Genomic DNA, 23,093 nt, shown 5'->3' with positions numbered 1-23,093 from the left:
TGCGCCACTTGTGGACCCCCTGGACGGCTCGTGGAGACCTGGTTGACTGTCGGGGCCTGCTGAAATCCGTCGGTCCTCCTTCTTGGGTGCGGGCGCTATCTTTGATTTCCCGGCGGCTCTGGGCTCCGGTGCTTTGCTGGTGCCTCCTGTCGGGGGACTCGTCGGTGGGTGCGCTTGGAGACTCTCTGGAGGAGTGGCGGAAGTGAGCTGGAGTCGTCTCTAACGAGGCGCGCTGCTTGGCCGCACGGGGGGACTGGCGCCATCTTGCCTGCCTGCCTGCCTCCTGGACGGGGACACCTGCATAGAGACACTCCTGTGCCCCTGGCCTGCGCCTGCTGGCTGTCTTCTGGTGCAGTGATCGGCTGGCGATGTCCTCCTGCTCCGCTGTTCTGTGCTCTGGGGCTTCTTCGCGGACAGCCTGCGGAGACCTGCAGTGACTTGGTCCCCGGTGACTGTTCGTTCATTGAGGAGATTCTCCTGATGTGCTGAGATCCGCGGTCATCTAGGTCTACATCGATACTGTTGAGGTGACAGGCTCTGGCGGCGTGCTACCCGCTGTCATCTTGTTGCCTCATTGTTTTTGGATAGTGATCTCGGCTCCCTCTATCCCTCTAGTGAGATATTTGTTCTGAGCCATGGAAAACTCATTGCAACTGATTCTCTGTGCCATATCAGCTTCAACCCAGAGGATTCTCGACATATTTGATGCTGTACCAGGGGTTACTGCTTCCCCCTGCTATTCATATGGTCAGAGTTACGGTGAGGACGTGCAGGATTCGTGTCCATTGCCTGACATAACTCCTACTACATCTGTGAATGAATGGGTTGTAGATCCTGGACTCTCTTTGCCTGTGCCCGTGGATGTATCATTCTGCTGCCCTGTTGCTGAGGGATTGGTCCTGTTTCTCCATGCCTCTACTGCCAGGCTTCTGGACAAGCTGGATGATGTTAAATATGTTTCCCCAATTCCTGCGTGTACCCCGGCTGACATTGTGGAGGATGTGGTGAAGGCGGAGATCGGCAGACATATCCTCATTTTACCTGGGAACTTTATTCCTCCTGTACCGACCCCAGCTCTGCGCCCCTTTATGGCTGTGTTAGATGGGAAAATTACTATGGGAACTAGAACTCTCTGGGTCCATATGTTTGTCCTATCTGATTGCTGCCCAGTTCATCTTCGAGCTCCTGAGGACAAATTTATTTCTATTGTTATTTTTCAGGGACAGAAAGACTGGCCGGATTAATGATTTTTTTTTTTTTATTGTCTCTTTGTTCCTTTTGTTAACTCCCTACAATGATGGCCTAGTTAGTGTCAAGATACCTTTTATGATGCTCTCACAATCCTGTACAGTGATCTACTTATTGATGACACTTGATTACTGCCTCATTCTGTACATATGTTGAGTCTCCTCTTTTTGGGGGATAGAGGGCTCAATCTGTGTTGCTTACATCCTTTCTTTTTGTTTTTTTATTCACCTACTCTAAGTCTAACTTGTTTAATGTAGAGCTACGCATAAGGAGAAGGTTTGACCTATCCTAATACTCTCTAGGCTAGGGACATATCCTCGTAGCCCCCGACACATCCTGCTCCTAATCTCATATGATTTCTTGGGGGCGGGGGGGGGGGGGGGTAGAGGTTGTTTAGGGTTGCAATGGGGATCCAGGTGCGCCTTAGTTGGGGTTGGGTTGTGCAGGGTGGGGGGTTTAGGGGTGGTTTGATTTGGGCTTTATGGGGGTGTTATTTATTTGAGTTAGTGGGTTAGGTTTATGTTGTAGGGCTCCAGGTACACCTAAGTTGGGGATGGGTAGTACAGGGTGGGGGATATGTGGAGGGTTGCTTTGGGTCCTTTGGGAGGTTTTTCCTTTTTGGGGTTTATTTTTTCTTTATTGGCATTGGTAGTCCATTTAAGTTTGACAGTGGTGTTACTGTTAGATTATTATTTCACGATGCAGATTAAAGGTGCTCAGTGAATTGTCATACGTCATATCTATTATCCTTGTACCATCCAATTATTTTCCTGCTTCTGGGAACCCGGATGGCGCCTTCGGGTACTCGACTTGATATATGCTCGCCTATATGCTGTGAGGATGGTCTTAATTTTGCATATGTCCTACATGATGTGAATGAATATGGTTGCTATTCTATGCTTATCCTTCTACAATGTATTGAAGGATACATATCTCCTGTATGCACCTTTTGAGCTACCACTACACTGTTGTCTGCAAGGTTATTTGTTTGTTATTGCAAAACCAATAAAAATGACTCAATAAAAAAAAAAAAAAAAAATGGAACAATAATTAATGGCAATTACTTTATTTCATAGAAAAACAATCTCCTGTGGAAGAGTAGCAAAAAATATGTCTGTCCAGCATCTTAGAAAGTGATTAAACAAAAAATTGTGGTAGGGAATATAGATTGTACGTTCCACTGGGGCAGGGACTGATGTGAATGTTCAACTATATTGTAAAGCGCTGCGGAATATGTATGCACTATATATGAAAAATAGATCAATTGTACTGCCAGCAGCGATATAAAAAGTATCTGATTTTTTTTTTGTATGCAGAACAATTTACTTATACAGTGTGTGCATTGATGTCATGAACTCAGTTTCCATTTACTACATTATTTTCATGCAATGAAAATTAAGTGTATAATTGATGGTATTAGTATTCATTGCTATAAAACACAAAGATCTAACAAGTACCCAAAGCTTTAAACATGTACACTAATCTATTATATAGTATTTACATAGTTAGACAAGCATCATTGACTTTTTCATACAATTGAAACTAAGCACCCAGATCTGCCACTGAACATCACCGGAATAGTTTGTGCACTCCAACCGCACATAATCATTGTAATCCACTGCAAACTATGGCTTTTAAGCACAAAATCCTAATCATTCGCCCCAAAGAAACATCTGGTGCGAGAAACTTAGGTTTTGTCTGAAATTCTTCCACACCTTTTTTTTCTGATACTTTGTTCTGGGCTATCCAATTTGATAAAAAAATAAAATGTACTCCAGAAGAGATACAGGTTCAATGAAACACGCGTTTGTATTCAGCCGCCACATCCCCGATTTTGCTTGAAAACTGGTCTGCTTTAATGGATTCAGTTCCGCAAATTTTGTTATAAGCTACAGCACACGCTGGTGAAAAAGGACTAATTGGATAGCCCCCTGTAGGACAATTTATATTGTATATATATCCCCCTCCCCATTTGGAATTCAATGCTCTGACTGTCGAGTGTCTAAAAGTCCATGAACTGCTGCAGTGAAAACTGCTTCGGATTGTCGAGAGACAGACGCAGATCTGACAAGCCACTGCCGTTTCTGACAAAACAGTTGTCTTTAAAAACAAGATGAAACAGTCTTTAATGCGGTCACAAACAGCAGCATTGAATGGTGGCCTGACTCACAGACATGTGCTGAGTTGGTATGTGGAGATGAGATCTTCTACATTCTTGTGAACGGGACCCGGGTTGTATCGCCCTGCACAACGACTCAGGTTGAACCAGTGTCCAACCCTGGTTGCTCCCCAAATTGCAATGCCAAGTGCGTTAATCTAGGTTAATTCAACTGGGCCCTTTTAGGGCAGTATTCATTGCGGAGGGCAAAGGAGTTAAACGGCGGGGATCGCCGAAAACATGCAACCCTCGCCGTGTAACCCCTGCTCCGGCGACTCACTCTATTCAATGTTCCGGGGGAACACTCGCTGTCAGAGGACAGCGAGGATTCCCTCAAACAGCAAGGTTTGCGGCTATTGCAGGGAGCCCGCTGCGTTTAGCCGCGAGCCTTGCTGTTTAGGCGGCCACATACACCATTTCCATGTCACTGCAAAAACCCAGTGGGGTGGAAATGGTGGGTGCAGGGGGGTCAGTTGAATACTGACCAGCATTGCTCACAGCAAGCAAAAAGCACTGAATATACTCCTTAGACTATGCAAAAACCCAGGTTGCTGTACTGTACATTCACATACAATAAAACGTGTTGTTGCCTACAGTGTGAAAGGGGTATCAGATTAACTATGAAGTCACATTACCAATGGCACATCCATTAATAACTTACCCAGATATTAACAATGCTTTTCTCATCGCCCAGCATTCAGTCATAACAGCTGTCACTTCTTCTCCCAGGCTGATTGGTCAAACTCCCTAGACCAGGCATTCCCAACCACGGTCCTCAAGGCACACCAACAGTGCAGGTTTTAGTGATATTCAGGCTTGAGCACAGGTGATTTAATTAGTATCTGAGGGATTATGATTAAACCATCTGTGCTGAAGCCTGGATATCACTAAAACCTGCACTGTTGGTGTGCCTTGAGGACTGTGGTTGGGAATGCCTGGTCTAAACATTTTTCTTCAACAACCAACCATTAGAAGGTGGGAAATCTGTGTCCTACAATTATATACAAACTCATTTAGATTAATTCATCTCTCAAGGTGGTACCATGGTATAGATTTTTGCAGAATCTGAAAATCGAAGATCTAATAAAAGCTTACACTAGATCAGTGGTCTCCAACCTTAATTGAGCGAGAACTTCTCGTGACAAAAAAAAAATACAAAAAAACCCTCCTGAAAACCTACTAAAATTTGACCAATGCCCCTGATACTATGTCGCACACTGTAATGCCCAACACATTATGACACACACCTCAAATTCTCTGAAACATGATGCACCACACCACAATGCCTATGATACTATGTTGCACACTGTAATGCCCCTGACACATTATGCCACACATTGCAATGCCCCTCACACCTAATGCATACCTGCCAACTGTGGCAGTGGATAAAGGAATATATGCACGTGCCACAGGCTGTTTTGTCACTGTGAGGGCATGGCCAGTGCTGTGTGAACTGCTGGCCATGCCCCCCAGCCCCTCTGCCGGCCTGATTAGACGCATGCACAGTGTCTAATTCCCGCAGGACCATCCCCAAAAAATGGGATGTCACACAAAAATCGATACATACCCCCCAAAGTAAGGCTTCTAATAAATTGTAAATTGCCTGCTTGTTGCCAGGGGTCAGTACTTTTTGCCAAGGGGGAATTTACAACTAATATGAAATGAAGGTAAGCATTCTGGATATCCAGAGATGCCAGGCATTACTCTAATCTCATGGCATGAATTACTGATGGGGAAAATTAGGAATCCTCTAATGATTTGGGGCATGGCACATGACTGCAGCATCTGACAGCTCTTTAATAATAGATAGCATTTATGCACGCTGGGTTTCTAGGAAACCCATTGGTTTGTATGGAGTTTTGAAAAAGATCAGATGATGACTGTAGGCTATCAAACATGAATCACCCAAAGGAGGCAATAAGCCCAAACCATTAGTACATGCTTTGGCCCTAGCCAATATAGCCTGCAAACCTTTTTTTACTTATGTATTTGAGGAGATACAATGCGATGTGGAGGCATGGTCCGGATCCTCTGTTCAGGGAGGTAATGGAGTAACTCATTTGGGTCTATTCTGGGTATGGGTAGGTTTTCAATGTAAATTTGGAACTTTTATTTGTCACTGTTCGTGCTCCATAATCACATTGCAGATACACAGTGATTGATTTGCCATAGCGCACACACATAGGGGGGTATTAAAAGTTCAGATTCTGAAACACACACACACCACCCACCACCCCCCTCCCCCTGATTTTAATGGATCCATATATTTTTCTGCAGAAATGGCTGCTAAGTAAAAAAATGTAGCAGCATTTTGGGGAAGACAGATTCGGCATTTCAATGAGCAGGATCTGCAAACATGAATCCTGGACAGTATCCTGGTAAAAATGTCAGGGATTGAATTGTGAAATCCCCTTATTTCACAAAATCGGAACCATTCTGTTGAGGCAGCATAGACCTACCCAAAAGTTTGATGGTCAGCCAATCAATGTTTGTATGTAAGCAGATGTGAGATCATAGCAGCGAAAATTTTGATGTACTGCACAAGACAGTGTCCGAGTCATTAGTATATTTCTTGCATTTACACAGCAGGCAAAATGGCAAAGATATATATCTTCTGCTCAAGTTTAAAGCCAAAGATTTTAATATCACTGAAATGGGGATGAGTTTAACCAGGTTTTCCTCCCTAGAAGGCTAACCATTGCCAAGTATGAACCATCCTCAGGAATTTAGTGGATGGGGAAATAATATCTCTGAAGGGCTTTAGACTTTCTTTGTAAAATGAGCAATAGACTGATTAGGGAACTAAGCCGATAAGTGAGATGGAAATGCCTCAGGTGCTTGGGTCCTTCCCACCATTCCAAAGACTAGACTAGTTGTACTATGGCTCAAATGTGTTTCGGAACACATGGCTAGGCTGCCTTTAACTCTGGACGGATGAAAAGAATACAAAGGAAGCTAAATTGTCCAACAAATTAAGACTGGCTTTTGGCCAGACAAAGCAAGGTATCTACATCCCTTTCTTTTGGAATGTTGATTACTGGAAATAAGCATAACTTCATCCTAAATGGGAAAGGGCAGTTACAAGCTAAACATAGTGGAACGTAAGGGGGTTATGCACTGCACACCCTATAGGCCCATACACACTGGGCGACTTTGAGCTGAAAGTCGATCAAAACAGCAGGCAACATCACCGGGAAAGCAGTTCATCTGCTGGTTATTCCAGCAGACGAGTGGCTTGCAGGACAGCTTTGCATATCGCTCCGCTATGCAATGGCACTACCCTCCGTCGGCGCCGGGCAGGGGGAAAGCTGCTCTGTGTGTAGGCACTGAGCGGCTTTCCCTGCAGCGATGATTGTCATCATCGCTGTCCATACACGCTGGGCATAGTCGCCCAGTGTGTATGGACTTTAACTGTAAACCTAATGAGCTGCTGATGCACTCTTTGAACATCACTAATCCAAATAATTGTAATACATTCTGCAGTTCTTTGTATCATTTTGGCCCAAAATATGGGCCTAACTCCAATATCCATGGGACCTCATCAGGTACATCAGTAATATTCTCAAATTTGAAGACTTTAGAGGTTGCTAAATTCCAAACTAACCTCCAACATATAATGTCATCATACAGTAGTCTCTAATACCCGTTTCACATCACAAATTCCAGGTTGCACCCGGGATTCGGATATGGGAGCAACCTGGCATTTGCGAGGTGAGATCCCCACTGATGTCAGAAAGGGGGCAGAGCGGCTCTGGGTCATTGGGGGGTGGGTGGAGGAGGCAGCCCTTGGAGCGGATGCTGCCTCCTCACTATAGTGTGAACAAGACCCAGTTTGCTCGACCCGGGTTACCAGTTCACACGGCACAGCAAACCGGGTCCGACCCGTGATTAACCCTTCTTTTAACCCGGTTTGGAATGCTGGGTTGCTGGACCAGGGTTTTTTTCCCAGATGGTCCATTACGCAGCACAGCGACCCGGATCGACCCGGCAACAACCTGGGCTTTTTGTGCAGTGTGAAAAGGGTATAACATGGCTAGCTAGATTACCAGGGCAGGTTTGTCCTGCCCCAGAAATGCTCACCACGCAAGTTGCATTAGCTGCCTTCTAGAGCAGCCCTTGCTTACCTGGGGCAGCTTCTTCTGGCTTCGGCTGTTCATGAACGCACAAGTGGCCCTGAACTTCCACGCACGGAGACTCAGACGTGGTATGCTCATCGGCAGATGGGGAGTGCTATAGTAGGCAGAGAAACCAATGAACTTTTCACAGAAATATGTTAACAGCACTCCTACTGTTATTGGTTGGCTTGAAGACACTTACAGTTTTTTGAAGGGAATCTATTTCTACCATAGAGTTCAATTTAGTGTCAAATGTTTTGTTAACTTGTAATAAAAATTATGACTGCTTAACAAATTATTTAGCGTTTTCTATGAAAAGGAAATTGTGTTAACTTTTTTTCTTCAACGATCACAATGTGATCACTTTTACTTCCTATTTTAAATCTTCCCTCCGTCTCACAGCCCACCCAAGAAACGAAAGACGATGGATTCCGTACACGCTCTCAATCCTGCACCACTGAGAATACGGATGATACAATGTCAACTCGGTCTGAGATGATCCAACGCAAAGGTTAGCGGAATAGTTTGAGAGTACACCAATGATGTAGTGTAGGCATATAAAGAAACCCAGGTCAGGTCCAGGCTATCTCTGGTCCTTCTATGGCTCATTAAAAGATCATCGCAATTTACTGAATCATTAGTTTGGGAATCTATACAGATAGCAGGACTCTCTCACTCCTCGTTCTATGCTTAAAATAAAACGAGTGAGCAGCTGACACCTGTGAGACCACCACTTTCTGGGACTTCATACAAATTGCTTGACGCTCTCACTCGTCCTATGCTGAAATGTAAGACGAGTGAGCAGCAAAATACCTTTTCAGCACAGTCCCAACTGGATATTTATATACAATTGTTTATCTTTGATACAGTACAACTATTTCCAAAAAAATAAAATATCAGAATTGGTACACAATTGAAATATTAGCGCACCATTACCTGAATCCGTGGGTTTTCTAAAGCGATACAAGTATCATACATTGATTGTTTTGAACTGTATTTGATGCTAAATGTCCAGAATCAAGCGTGCATCCCACCAGAGTTTATTTTTCTACTTTATTTAATCCTACAATTATATCCAATGAAGAGGGCAAATTAGATCTGTGATACGATGTAGGCAAATAAAAATAAACTGCTGCTTGATGCACAGGTCTTGCTGAAAAGCACAGAGGCAAATCAGGAGGAGATATATATAATATAGATTTGAAAATTGAAAGTTGCAGGAAAGGCATGTAAGGTGCTCATACACTGCGCGATATGTGCCATGTGCATTTTGTCCTAGATTGCAGCACATCTAGTGCAAATTACATGTGATGTGCTACAACAGCGTGAACTCCATGCGATCTAGCACAAAAAGTACTCGCTGCACATACTTTTTTGGCTTGTTATATGAACTATGTGAGAGCGTGCATCACAAGCAAAAATAAACACGTGCGATGTGAACTACGCGCAAAGCGTTTTTGAACTTTATCTGAGAATTGTGAATCATGTGTGGGCACCATAATAACTAATAACTTAGTCACGCGATGTCGAATAGTTGAATGAATTTTAGAGATAATCCTAACACATTATGCATACTGGTAGTTAATACTTCATATTTGCTATGAAAGGGGTTTAATATAAATAGACAGACATTACAGAATTGTACAAACTCATGCCACATTTTCCTGTGTTTCTTTTCTAGGCTCCACATTTAAGCCTCATGACTCACCCAGAGCTCCATCAAACAGGACAGGACGGAGACGCAAGGAGAAGAGAGCTACAGTGGTGGGAGTGCCACAGCACATTGCTGCAGAGCTTGGTAAGACTTCCTTAAAGAGATTCTTTTTTTAAGAAAACCCATTTAGCAAGAATAATATTCACTGATCTTTTTTACTGTATTTAAATCACCAATAAGAAAAACAAAAAGTTGTATTAGGTAACCCATTCTTAAGTTTTAAATAAATGGAGGGCCTAGAAATGCAATGAGAGATACATTTACAAGGATATCGTCCACTTCAGTTGACCTCTCTTTAAACTATACGTTTTCCCACCCCTTTTAGATTAAATAACCAAATGCTTCTTTTGTGTTATTTATTTGTCCAATAAAGGAGGAGTTGCAAGCATAGATTATTATTCAGAATTGTTATTTCAAGTTGTTGCTCACAAATACTAATCAGCATACTAAACTCTTTATGTAAAGGTCTCCATTACTCGTCATCACACCGTGGCATCCACGAGCTCTTCTCCAGAGGAAACATTAAGACAAATGAAAAAGGTGCAGCAGTTCCCGTGGCGAATGGGGTCCAAGGAGAAAAGGATGAATTTGTAGTTATTCCTACAGTAGATGGAACACCTGCTCCGGCACCACGTGGTGGAGCCTACATTTCACTTGCTGCTCTAGAACACACAGAAGCCGCTTTACAGAGACACATAAACAAAGTTTATCAAGATGACAGTTGCATTGGTCGGAAGTCTAACCTAAAGATATCTCCCATGCTCCTTCGCCCAAAGTCTCTTGCTGTCCCTGGCATGACTACGCATTCACCTCACAGTGACCCTGTGAGTCCCGTCATGTCCATATCACCCCAAGCCACATACATGTCTAAGATTATACCAAATGCAGTTCTTCCTCCAATGGTTGATGTGGTTGCTCTGAGTCGCTCCAGTGTCAGAACTCTGAGCAGATGCAGTCTTGCTACAGCTAGTCCAGCTTCAATTCGTGGTTCTTTGCATAGGGGGCGAGGGATGTCTTCCTCTAGTGACACATGGAGCCGTTCCCAATCCACAGAAACTATAGTATCAGATTCTTCCACCATCTCCTCTAGAGGTGGGGATAATATGCTTGAAGCTGAAACACATGAGTCTGGATTAAGCACTGGAAGAACATCTCCTGCTCCCAGCACAGGCACCCAAGATGGCTCTGATGCAGCCAGCTTGTGTAGTGGTCGTTCATCTGTACGTAGTGTTTCACTACGAAAAAGAAAGAAAGCTCCTCCACCTCCTAAACGCACCTATTCATTGCAAAAGCAGAGAGAAATGGGGCTTCCTCCCAGGCCAGATAAAAAGTCCACAGCCAAGATTAGCAGTGCTCGAGACCCATGGGTGCCACGAACAGACAAAGGTACAGTAGAAAACGATGCGTTTTTACCTTCTTTGGCTGGGCCACAAGTAAGCTCCCCTAGTCGGTCAGATCGAACGTTGTCTCCATCCAGTGGCTACTCCAGCCAGAGTGGAACACCGACAATGCCCGTTAGATCTCTGCTAGAGTCTCCAGGTTCTCGCAGAAAAACCCCACCCAAACCAGAGAGAACTAGTCTCAAGTCTGCATCATGTATGCCCATGAGCTCCTCTACTACTTCAGAGAACAATTCCCCCATTATCAGTCCCCAAAGAGCTGGTTCTTCTGTGGGAGACAAAGAACAAAATCCAATTCCCCCACATCCAAATGTGCCTGCCCCTACTTGCCCCCCACCTAAAAAAGGAATGGACCTGGTTGTGACACCAGCTGCAACTCCAAATCCATCACCACCACCATCCCATCATCCCACACCTCCACCTGCCAGAAAGTCTGAGTCAGACACAGATATTACACCATTAACCATTGAGAAGGCTTCCCAAAAAGAACCCTTGTGGCCTCCTCCTCCACCAGACACTTCCGATGTTCAGGACTTATCCATGGCAGACTTTCCTCCTCCTGATGAGGAAATGCTTTTACCCCCACCCTTAGATTCAGTATGTGGGGGTCTTACAAGTTCAGACAATACCACTCTAAACACCAATACTAAAATGGATGTTCCTGAAGTAGAAATGCCTACTACCATAACTACCAAGAATGAAAAGTCTTTGAACATTGTTGGGGATCCACAACCTGAATCTGTGCCTTCAACTTCTATAAAGCCTCCAGATACAGTTATGGATGCCACTGTTACAGAGATACCATCTGTATCTGTGCCTCATGTAGCCCAAGAGACTGCAGAGCCTGTTGTGCCTCCCACTACAGAACATATTGTGGTGCCTCCCTCTACAGAACATACTGTGGTGCCTCTTGCTGCAGAGTCTTCAACTGCTACAGCTGTAGCTTCAACCATTTACAAGCGACATTTTGTCACCACAACATCAACCACTGAACTCAAAGAAACACTTGAAACCACTGTGCCACAAACCACTAAAGGGAGTGCGTCTGTAACCACTTTAGAGTCTAAAGATTCCACTGCATCTTCAGTACCAACTGTATCATCTTATGTGGAATCACCTGTATCTACTTTGTCATCATCTGTTGTTGCTACTAACATAATCCTTCCTCAAGCGCCAGGCTCACCCCGTCCCAAGTCAAATGTGTGGAAACCAGCCACTGAACCTAGAAAACAGTCAGCAAGCAATCAGGTCACTGAAGCTGTACAAAAAGAAGATGCAAGCTTGCCAATCGTTACGCCATCTTTGCTGCAGATGGTTCGTTTGCGATCTATACAAGCCAGGGGCCCACAGATTCCATTATCTCATCACCTATCTGGACTTCCTGCCCCCCAAAAGCCTGTTCGCAAGTCTCTGTCTCAAAGATCCTCTCAGGGGTCTGACTCTTCCCCAGCAGAAAGTCCCACAGCACCACCTCAGTCTCCGTACAAACCCCCTGATTCCCCTTCTGCACACAGATCAACAGCTTCAGCCGCTAGCTTTGTATTTTCTCGAGGATCTAAGAAGTTTGTCTTTGAGCCTCCTGCATCCCAGGAGGCCGAATCCACATTAAAGAGGGACTTGGTGGCAGAGCTCAAATCACATGGGAGTCCTCGCAGCCCAGATGGGAAACCTCCACTACAGAGAAAACCCAGCAAGATTCCCCCACCTGTAGCAAGAAAGCCATCAATAGGGATACCCAGGACACCTACAAGCCCTGCAAACCCTACAGTGGGCACAAATGGCAGTGTGTTCTCACCCTGTGATCCTCTAACATCCGAGACCAATGCCACGGTGACCCAGGCAGGACATGAGAAACACAAAAGCCAGACGGAACAAGGTAATGATACAAATACTCTCTATGTAGTGTCTGCACAGGAACAGTGGTTGTTTATTAGTTATGTTTTATAGAACATTTAAGACACATTAGTAACTCCAGGTATAACCCTTCTCTCTTTCAGCCTAAAAAACGACATGATGAATATTCGGGTTTTGCCTTCTCAGGGACACCTCTGATGTTCTGCTAAACCTCCCATGAACTGATGGATTCCCAAGATTCGCCTTAAATATGTATAGTCTTGGTATTTATACAACTGGTGTTGGTTCTCATGTTAATTGATCTTTACTTTATGATTGTTGGACTACTGTAAATGGTTCAAACTGAAGTACTGTGGTTGGAGTGCCATCTGGTGGAAAGAACATATCCTGCAGTCTGCATCATGGTAACTTTGGTACTGCACCTCTGAACTGACTTCAGTGCACAAAACCACATTTTGGTGTAAATTTTATTTAAAAGAAAAGTCCCTGCGGAAGCAGGTAGGACAGGTCTGTGGTTCATATGTAAAAATAGGTGTCATGTCTGCTGATTTAGTAGTATATATTCTGGTGTTAGTCTTAGAATACTGCACAATAAGTAAATCAGCACTTCTTTATAATACTGCAGGATTTAACCCTGTGGTATTCAGACAATCCTTTCAGGCTTGGAGCTACTTTGGCAGTCTAAGACTGAGCTCATTTCTTAATTATCTGTACTTTAAAAATACTTTTATATGTGTTTAGTAAATTTGCTAAATTAACCTATTAAACCTTATAAAGTCATGCCCTAGCGATCACAGTAACTACTGAACTCAATCTAAACTATACAAGTACATAGTGGGGCAGGTTTGAAGTATTTAAAAGCACATTGCCTGAACATAGCCTTATCCGCTTGCATCTGCAGCACTGTAATGCCACGTTTCCTTGTTCTGCTACACATGGCAATTCAGATACTTGTATTATAGAAACAGGTAAGCACAATAAAACTATCCTGATGGTTACGTTACATCTAAAAAAGGACCCATATATCCTTTCTATTTAACCATGTAGTAACGCCTCCTGTGTGTATTTGTTATAGATTTGAATATGCACCTTACGGTTCAGTGTTAAAGTTATAAAGCACACTATGGGCTAATTGCTTTGTGAGAATAGTAGCTTAATTCTGAGATCAGTGTAAAGCTGGCCACACATCAAAAAGATTCTCTCCATCCAGCCAACTGGTTGCAATAAAAATCTAGAAATGCATGGAAGCTAATGACAATCTGTGTTTGGTCCCGAATGGCAGAACACAGACACAATGGTCATTCAGACATGTTGGTTAAATCTATTTGATTTAATAAAGTTAGTTTTCCAGCCAATAAGTTTTTAGATGTGTGATCAGTATCTATGTCCTGCTGATCTACAAGACAATGTATTAATCAAATAGGCAAGCCAATGTATGTATTCCATGCATGCTATCATTATAATTACACTGAAACGAAGTACTGTAGTAAACATCTCTTCTACTTCATTGTACAGCAGGGAGGCCAATGGTATGCTATTTTTTGGCTGTTTGATAACAATAATTAGTAAGAACACAATCAGAATGGGTACTTGTTTCCTAGCAGGGCGCCCAGATTTCCTACGTACGCTCAGTAGTTAATTTGTTCACTGCACCTTGAGTGAAATCGCATCGCATTGCCCTTTTTTGTGGCTTGAGATGAGATCTCAGTAGTTCATATGGTAAAACACCTAAAACACCTCCACTCTCCACGTCACTCCGAAGCGTGGCGAGCGCAGCGGAAAGCGTCCTCTGACCTTTTTTATACCCCCACTATCCACGCCGGCGTGGAGAGCCCGATGCGCGGCGAGCCCCGCGAGGGGACGCAGAATACATTTAAAGTAATCGGTGGCTCGCCACACTATATAAAATCAACTCCACGCCAACGTGGATAGTGGGGGTATGAAAAGGTTGGAGGACGCGTTCAGACGCCCTTTGCCACGCTTCGGGGTGACGTGGAGAGTGGTGCTGTTTTAGGTGTTTTACCATATGAACTACTGAGATCGCATCTCACGCGATGTGATTTCACTCAGGGTGCAGTAAATAAATTAACTAAATTAACTACTGAGATCGCATCAAGGCACAAAAAGCCATGCGATGCGATTTCACTATGCAGAATAGCCCACTAAGCGGGCGCCCTACTAGGAAATAAGTACCTCAGAATGCTTGGTGTAAATTGCTAATAGTTGTTTAAGCACAACAGAGGGATGTGGTTAAATACAGATCACCACACTGCCTTAAAGCTAAACTGCCTTCACCTGTGTGAATAGCTAGATTGACAAGTTAACTTTATCTAGTTTTATAGGTTTCCCTGAATCTTATGCTGCTTCCATTTGGTGTATATTTATATTGGTACATATAAATCCCACCTTGATAGTCGTACCCTATATTTCTAAACACAGGTTTGAAAGGTTTTCTATTGGTACTGTATTTAACCTCTGATCCCTGTGTGTCAGCCTTACCTGCATCGTGATATATACAAGAGTGGGGCTGTGCCACCTCTTAACTGCAAATGGAATGGTTTCTGTATGAACAAAATAAATGAGTTTGTATGACTAGAATATATACATATACAGAGCTTTTCAGTCCCAGCCCCCATAGTAGAGACCAAATTGAAGTTCTGCTTTTAGTTGATGATATGTCATAGGCTTTGACTGAAATCTGTATGAAATAAGCAATCTTTTTATAAATGCTGTTACGAAATCAGTGTTGTTTTTTGGAGACAAGAAATACATACACTGCAGTAAATGAGATGACACTTTATTTCATTACTATACAATGAGTGCTCAGGATCAGGTGGTTGGGAATGCGGTGTGGGCCCCATTGCAGATTACATAAATAACACATTCGGTTTCTCTCTGGATTCAGGTTACATTCCTCCAACAGTGAAAAGATTAAAAGATGACACCCAAGGGACGGGATGGAATAAAAGGTTGTGCACAATCAACTAATGCTGCCACCACGTAGGGTTTTACAGGTCACTGGCCCCTGTTTAGTCATAAATTTGTTTTCTTTCCACTGAGCACCCAACTCATCAGAAATCCTAAAGTCAGCCTGGAAAAAGAGAGAGAGTGGGATATCAGGAGTGTGATAACAGAAGACTTATGGTGTGTACACACTTGTACAATCTGCATGAGATCCAGATGAGATTTTGACTATATAGTCAAAATCTCATCTGGATCTCATGCAGAAAGTCTTGGCTGCATAGACTATATAGTGCAGATCTGCACTATATAGTCTAAAATGTATGCAGATAGTCTAAATTGTACACACCTTATAAGTGTAATAAAGGGGTGTACACACTGAGAACTTTTAACAGGAGATTTTGACTAGATAGTCAAAATCTCCTAGAAGATTAGATAAAATCTCCCTATGTTTCTCCTGCTTAGTCAATGTCTAGCAGAAATTGCTTAGTACAGATTGACTGTGCAGGCAAGGCAATTTTGACTAGATCATAGACTATCATTGTTTAGACAAAATCGCTTAGTCAAAATCTCCAGTGCATCTAGCCAAAATCGCTTAATCATAATTGTCCATTAGTCAAAATCTCCCCGTGTGTACACCCCTTAAGAAATGGCAGAAAGTGCAGGGGGGGGGGGGGGTGGTGTGTGTGTGTGACTTATAAAATTACCTGCAACTTCTCAAAGACCTTCTTCTTCGGTTTGAGTTCACCCTCTGGTTCTCCGTTCTCATATCCCTCGATATACACTCGCTCACCAGGTGCACAATCTGCAGGTGGGTCCAAAGGCTCCACCTGTCTATTCTCCCCCTCGCTGAGAAAGACAGATACAAGTTATAATAGATGCAACTATTCTTCAAAGTAAAAGAAGGAAATAGATCAGTCTAAAGCAGGGGTTCCCAAACTTTTATGAATTATGGCACCCCTAGGTCAAAAAAATAATGGGTACTTGTTTCCTAGCACGGCGCCCGTCGTGGTTTATCGCATACTTTAAGTTTAGGTAATTTAAGGTATGCGATGGATGCGATTTTCTGTCAATCTAGAACCTTTATTGCCGCCAAGGATGAAATTGCATTATCGCGTCCATCGCATGCCATTATAATGGCATGCGATGCGATCAAAGCGATTTTACATAGGAATCAATGTTAAATTAGCTGTCAATGTTAAAATCGCATTGATCGCGTCCATCGCATGACATTAGGCATGCGATGGACGCGATTTTACATAGGGAACAATTTTTTATTGTATACCCACCCTTATGGGTAATTTGTATGGGAAATGGCCCCCCATTGTTAAAGCCACCCCACTATTGACGCCAACCTGAAGAGTGGCGAGCGCAGCGAGCCCGCGAGGGGCGGCGGTACGCGTCCTCCGACTTTTTCATACCCCCACTATCCACGTCGGCGTGGAGTTGATTTTATAAAGCGTGGCGAGCGCAGTGAGCCACCGAGCCTGAAGTGTGGTGAGCCCCGCGAGGGGACGTGTAATACCTGTGAAGTAATGCGCGTCCGCTCGCCACACTTTATAAAATCAACTCCACGCCGACGTGGATAGTGGTGGTATGAAAAGGTAGGAGGACGGGTACCGCCACCCCTCGCAACACTTCGGGTTGGCGTCAATACTGGGGTGGCGTTAACAATGGAGGGGGCATTTGACCCATACAGGGGGGTATGCAATAAAAATTGGGGTGTACGGTGTATTTTGCATTGGTCCCAATGTAAAAATGGGTCTCAGGGACCACTTTACATTGATTCCCATGTAAAAATCGCGTTCATCGCATGCGATTTGGTTGCATGCGATGGACGTGATTTTTTAGGTCCCGGATCAATGCCATTAAAATCTCTGGCGCCGTGCTAGGAAACAAGTACCAAAATAATGTAGAAAAAAATTATAGAATTAAGTAGATTGGGTCTATCTGGGATACTAAAGTATGTGGTAAAGGGCAGGAGGTGCTTCTGTTTGTACAGATAGTTTATGATGGGCAGCCACTAGCACTGGTTTTGTCCATAAATAATTGACCATAAATAAATTTGAATTGGTCCTGGACCCATGGCACCCCTACAAGTGTCCCAAGCCCCCCCAGGGAGCCACGGCACACAGTTTGGGAATCACTGGTCTAAAGCCACTGCTCTAAAGTACTGCCAATTAGCCTCATTCAAGGAGTAATTTTAAAGATTTTTAAAATCTTAAATTTATATAAAGTGTTTTCACATTTTTCGGTTAATACATATCTAATATTACTGTACATGGGGAAATTGCTCAGTAAGTTGAGTAGTTTGACCATTTTTATAAAACGCGATAAGTTGGGTATATACTATTTATATATGATGGACTTACATGGATGCACAGAGTAGCATGCCTTGTGACTCCACGCCACGCATCTTCTGTGGCTTTAGGTTACACAGGAGTACAACAGAGCGACCCAGCAGCTCTTCAGAGGACACATACTTCACTAATCCACTAACAACAGTGCGAGGATTCTCCTCACCCACATCTATAGTTTGCACATACAAAGTGTCTGCATCTGGATGCTGTCAAAGAATATCATACAATTAGATTCACATGACACACAGTCTGTTTTTAATTCTTATCGACCAACAGAGAAAATTATTAGTACATTAGCGACCCGGTATTTACAGTCTGAAAGGTCGGCATCCAACTGGGCTTATTGCCGGGTCAGTGAGGTCACATGGGGCGTGGCTAAGCAGCGGCACATCATCAGGGGCAGCGCTTGGAGCTGACAGCCCTGCCTCCTCCACACGATGAACGGGACCCAGGTAGCTCGACCTGGGTTCCCCATTCACATTGCACTTGACATGGGTCAGAGCTGTGTTGGGGTGTGAAAGGGCCACCCCAAATTGAGCAACCCGAGAGTTCAACCCAACTCGACCCGGGTTGGTGACTTAACGACCTAGCAATAACCAGGGTTGAGAGTGCAGTCTGAAAGGGGTTTAAGTGTTCTAAAACCAAGCACACCTTGGCTATGGTTTACAATAGGCACACCTTAACTATGGTTTACAATAGGGTTTATTGGAGAGTTCTATGGGGCTAATTCAGATCATGGTGGCTGTGTAACATCATGCGTGGGTTGGCTCGTACATCTCTACAATGCCCACTTACCAGGAATGAGTACCAAAAACTCTGAGCCTTATTTTTTTTTTTTACGAATGAATTGATCACCACATTTGGCATATGTATGCATGTCTCAGCATTACTTCTATTACGGCTTACTTACCCTGCTCACAGACAGCACCTTTCCAACTCGTAAGTCCAGGAGAGATGGACAAAGCTCTTCTGCATTACTGCTCTTATTTGGAACCTTAGATACAGGCTCTATGAACGAAATACTAAAATAAGTGGATATACAGAAGCACATAAATAATGTACAAAAATAATGTACAAAAGTAACATTCTTAAAAAGTTCTCGGAGTGACCATCTTCAGCAGCATACTACTGCATATAATGGCAGGAGGACGTGCATTGGTGCCTGCATAGTGATCAGACAATATTCACAACACAAAGGCCAGTATTCAATTGTTTTTCACCAGTATTTCAGCTTGCTATTCCTAAGGATGGGGAGCTGAAATGTGTGATTAAACCTGACCATAATGGAGGGGGATATGTGGGGGGGGAGGATCTAGTGATCATCGCCCTACGATCTCCTGTCATTTTAGATGGGAGATTGGGTGCAATATAACAACTGAATACCACCTAAAATGTTTAAAGCATGACTGGGTAATCATGGTATAAAGATCACAACCAGAAAAGCAAAGACAAAACTCACTCTGTTTTGTGGGGTCAGGATAAGCATCATTACTTAATTTCTTTAATTCGGGGCTGTTGAATTTCTCTCTAATTGGGTCCAGTAGTTTATTTAGGGCTTTCTCCAATGAGGCCTTAAGATCTCCAGGATGGACTTGCTGCAGGAATCAGATAAAATAAAAATGAAATACAATGAGTATTATACCTCTAACCCTTTTCTGGTACACAAGACCTCACCTGTGATTGACCACAAGCTGTGCAAGTGCAGATTGCTCACTGGCAAATATATTGCCTGACAAATTCAGTGTCTCTTCTTTATCTTGAAAAATAAATTTAATCTTAGAACTGGTATAAGTACTTACAAGTATATATAATGAATGTCCTAATTAAATACCGAACCTTTAATATATGAACACAAGGAGGTCTCTTATTTTTCTAGTTGTTCTCCTATAAGTGTACCCCCACAAGAGAGTCTACATTCTCTTGCATAACATAGCTCACCTAAAGGCCAAGCGACAGGATCATTTTATTCTGGCTTCATTACAGACTGTGTTCTCTGAAGAGTCTGAGAGCAATAATAGTCTATTTACCACCTTGCTCAATAATAAACTCTAGTGGATCAAAACCTGGCATTGGATTAGTTATGGGGTCACACTGGATGCAATAGTGAGGATTTGGCCAACATGAGCGGCACATGATCTTTCTCTTCTGCAGGACCCTTAAGGGGCATACACACGGAGCAAATTGTGCTATTTTCTAAGCAATCTGACTAAATTGCTTAGAAAGTAAGCACAAATCTCTCCATATGTATGCTCCAAGAGATTAAATATCTCCTGCTAACCAAGTCAGTGCATGCAGTCAAAATCTAGTCAGATTGCTTAGCAAATGACTACAAAATAGGATTTTCGGTACCTACCGGTAAATCCTTTTCTCGTAGTCCATATGGGATACTGGGTTCAATAATATGGGGATAGAGTTCCTCCGCAGGAGAGACCTGCACATTAAAACTTTCAGTGTGGGTGCACTGGCTCCTCCCCTCTATCTCCCTCCACAAGTCAGTTAATGAAAAACTGCGCCGAAGGAGAGCAATGTGAGGAAGTATGTGAATAAGTAACATGGTGAGATTCATACCAGCACACCCAAAAATAAGAAAAGAGGTGAATCATATCATCTGATGTCACCTATAACTGTTGAAGAAGGTCATAATTGACAACAAGCCCTAACATCGTAAGAGTAACAGTGTCTTACAGCAGGAATGCCGCACAGATGCGAGCTCCCAGTATCTCATATGGACTACGAGAAAAGGATTTACCGGTAGGTACCCAAAATCCTATTTTCTCTACCGTGCAATGGGATACTGGGTTCAATACTATGGGGAGGTCCCAAAGCTACCAGAACGGGCGGGTATGTGCAGAGCCTGCTGTAGAACCACTTGTCCGAACTGGGAATCCTCCCTGGTCAGGGTGTCAAATCTGTAAAATCTTACAAATGTGTGTTGACCTGACCAAGTTGCAGCCCTGCAAAGCTGCAGGGCCGAGACCCCTCGGGCAGCCGCCCAAGAAGTCCCTACTGATCTGGTTGAATGAGCCTTCAATGATGGTGGAAGGGATAAACCAGCCTTTGCATATGACTGTTGGATTGTGCAACGTATCCAACATGCTATGGTCCGCTTAGAAGCGGGAGAGCCATTCTTCTGCACGTCGTAAAGCACAAAGACTATCAAGTCTTTCGGATTCTAGCTGTGCGCTTAACATACACTCAGAGTGTGAACCACATCCAAGGAAGGAGGTATATCCGGATGTGCCGAGCTGGAAGGGACCAAAATAGGTTGGTTGAGGTGGAACGCAGACACAACCTTTGGTAGGAATTGCGGCCTTGTCCGGAGTTTTGATCGTTCCTCGTGAAACACCAGGTAAGGGCTCTTACATGACAATGCCCCAAGCTCAGATACCCGGCTAGCTGAAGCCAAGGCCAGCAGGACAAAAGTCTTCCGTGTGAGATGCTTTAAATCAGACTCTTCCAACAGATCAAACCAAGAAGACTGCAGAAAGGTTAGAACAACATCCAAGTCCCAAGGCACAGTGGGCGGTACAAAGGGGGGATGAATCCTCAGGGCCCCTTGCAGAAAGGTTTGTACCTCAGGCAAGGCTGCCAGCTTCTTTTGAAAGAAGACTGACAGAGCCGAGATCTGGACCTTTAAGGAACCCAAATCAGAGTCCCAGATCCAAGCCAGCCTGTAGAAATCTCAACAAATTGTTCAGATGAAATACCGCTGGTGGTAAACTTTTCTGCTCACACCAGGCCACATATCTTCTCCATATGAGATGGTAGTGGGAAGCTGTAACAGGCTTTCTGGCTTTAGTCATTGTGGCAATGACCGAGGGATGTAGGCCCTTGTGGCCTAAGATCTGCCGCTCAACCTCCAGGCCGTTAAATGCAGCCGCTGTAAGTCCTGATAGACAAACAGCCCTTGGAGGAATAGGTCTTTCCTTAGAGGTAGACGCCACGGGTCTTCCACTTGCATGGCCTGAATGTCCCTGTACCCGGCCCTTTGAGGCCAATCTGGAGCCACTAGGATGACTTCTGCTCCTTGATGCCGAATCCGCTTTAGCACCCGCGCCAGTAATGGGAGCGGTGGAAACAGGTACACCAGCAGTTAATCCCAGGACCAAGTCAGGGCATCCACAGCTACTGCCCCTGGATCCCTGGTTCGTGCACAGTACCTGTCCACCGTGTGATTCCGCTGCGAGGCCATGAGGTCGATCTGAGGGAGCCCCCACAGATCCACAATGGCACTGAACACTTGTGGATGTAACCCCCACTCTCCTGGGTGGAGGTCGTGACGTGGCCTTCTCCACTGGTAGGAACACTTTGTTCCATCGTGTCCAGAATCATGCCCAGGAACACCATTCTTTGGCTCGGGGTGAACGAGGTCTCTCAGAAGCTGCATGGTCAGAGAGTGCACTCCTCAAGGCCTCTTCCAATCCTGCCTTGATCAGCAGGTCTTTTGGTGGGGGAAAGAGGGATGGGCGGGGAATCTGGGAAGGGATATAACCTGAGCACAAGTGACACTGAAATATTTTTAGATATACATGCAATGGTTCAAAATTTGTGTAATTACCACAATAGAGTTAAGTAGTCGACCTATTGTATGGTAGGTAATGACGTGGCGGTGCTCCCCTGAGAGTAAATATAAAGTACAAAAGTAGAGTACTTTTTTCTTTTCTACTTTGATCAGCAGGTCGTCTAGGTAAAGTATCACGTTTACCCTTTGCAGCCTGAGAAGGGACATCATTTCCTCCTTTATCTTCGTAAAGATGAACTTCTTCCCAGCAGTCCTTTTCTGGGTCTGACCTGTGAAGGCGTTTTACTGCAATGGGTGCTGACGGGAGGAAAGTGGATCTACCTGCCGTAGCCTTGGCGGCCAAAGAGCCTATCTCCTGTGAAAGGAATGCTTTCCACACTTTTCTTTGAATCCACATCAGCAACCCACTGACGAAACCACAGTGCCCTCCGGGCCGACACAGCCATGGCTGAATTCCGCCCGTTTATTGTGCCCAATAACTTTTGCGCCTCGCAAAGCACCCTTGCTGCATCTTGAATGTGACGTAGATTGTCACCTATCTGAGCCACAGACATGTCCCCCAACAAACCCTCCTAGATCTGTGTGGACCAAGTGTAAATGGCCTTGGCCATCCAACAGCTGGCCAGTACTGGGCGCTGTGAAGCCCCGCTGGCCATGTACATGGACTTGAGCGTAGCTTCAAGTCTTCTATCCGCCCCGTCCTTAAGTGTGGATACACCCGGGACCGGTAGCAGTACCTTCTTTGAAAAGCGGGAAACTGA

The 23,093-nt window shown here is 44.1% G+C and overlaps 2 protein-coding genes across 2 annotated transcripts in view; one reads left to right on the top strand and one right to left on the bottom strand.

The window, feature by feature from the left end:
• NHSL3 (NHS like 3) overlaps positions 1 to 15,229 on the top strand; it is an 86,389-nt gene extending 71,160 nt beyond the window's left edge. Inside the window, exons 4-7 of the mRNA XM_083173846.1 lie at positions 7,924 to 8,032; positions 9,203 to 9,319; positions 9,701 to 12,511; positions 12,633 to 15,229. Of these exons, the coding sequence (XP_083029972.1) occupies positions 7,924 to 8,032; positions 9,203 to 9,319; positions 9,701 to 12,511; positions 12,633 to 12,637 (3,042 nt within the window). The 3' untranslated portion in view covers positions 12,638 to 15,229. The remainder of the gene's footprint in view (positions 1 to 7,923; positions 8,033 to 9,202; positions 9,320 to 9,700; positions 12,512 to 12,632) is intronic.
• Positions 15,230 to 15,270: 41 nt separating this feature from the next.
• YARS1 (tyrosyl-tRNA synthetase 1) overlaps positions 15,271 to 23,093 on the bottom strand; it is a 47,536-nt gene continuing 39,713 nt past the window's right edge. Inside the window, exons 10-14 of the mRNA XM_083173847.1 lie at positions 19,270 to 19,405; positions 18,721 to 18,818; positions 17,823 to 18,016; positions 16,158 to 16,299; positions 15,271 to 15,580 (exon numbers count right to left, since the gene is read on the bottom strand). Coding sequence (XP_083029973.1) covers positions 15,470 to 15,580; positions 16,158 to 16,299; positions 17,823 to 18,016; positions 18,721 to 18,818; positions 19,270 to 19,405 — 681 coding nt within the window. The 3' untranslated portion in view covers positions 15,271 to 15,469. The remainder of the gene's footprint in view (positions 15,581 to 16,157; positions 16,300 to 17,822; positions 18,017 to 18,720; positions 18,819 to 19,269; positions 19,406 to 23,093) is intronic.

Source organism: Crinia signifera, chromosome 2 (genome assembly GCF_055691185.1).
Source record: "Crinia signifera chromosome 2, ASM5569118v1, whole genome shotgun sequence".
NCBI classification, from domain to species: domain Eukaryota; kingdom Metazoa; phylum Chordata; class Amphibia; order Anura; family Myobatrachidae; genus Crinia; species Crinia signifera.
Note: the sequence above shows the minus strand (reverse complement) of the source record. Positions and strands in the feature narration are given on the sequence as shown.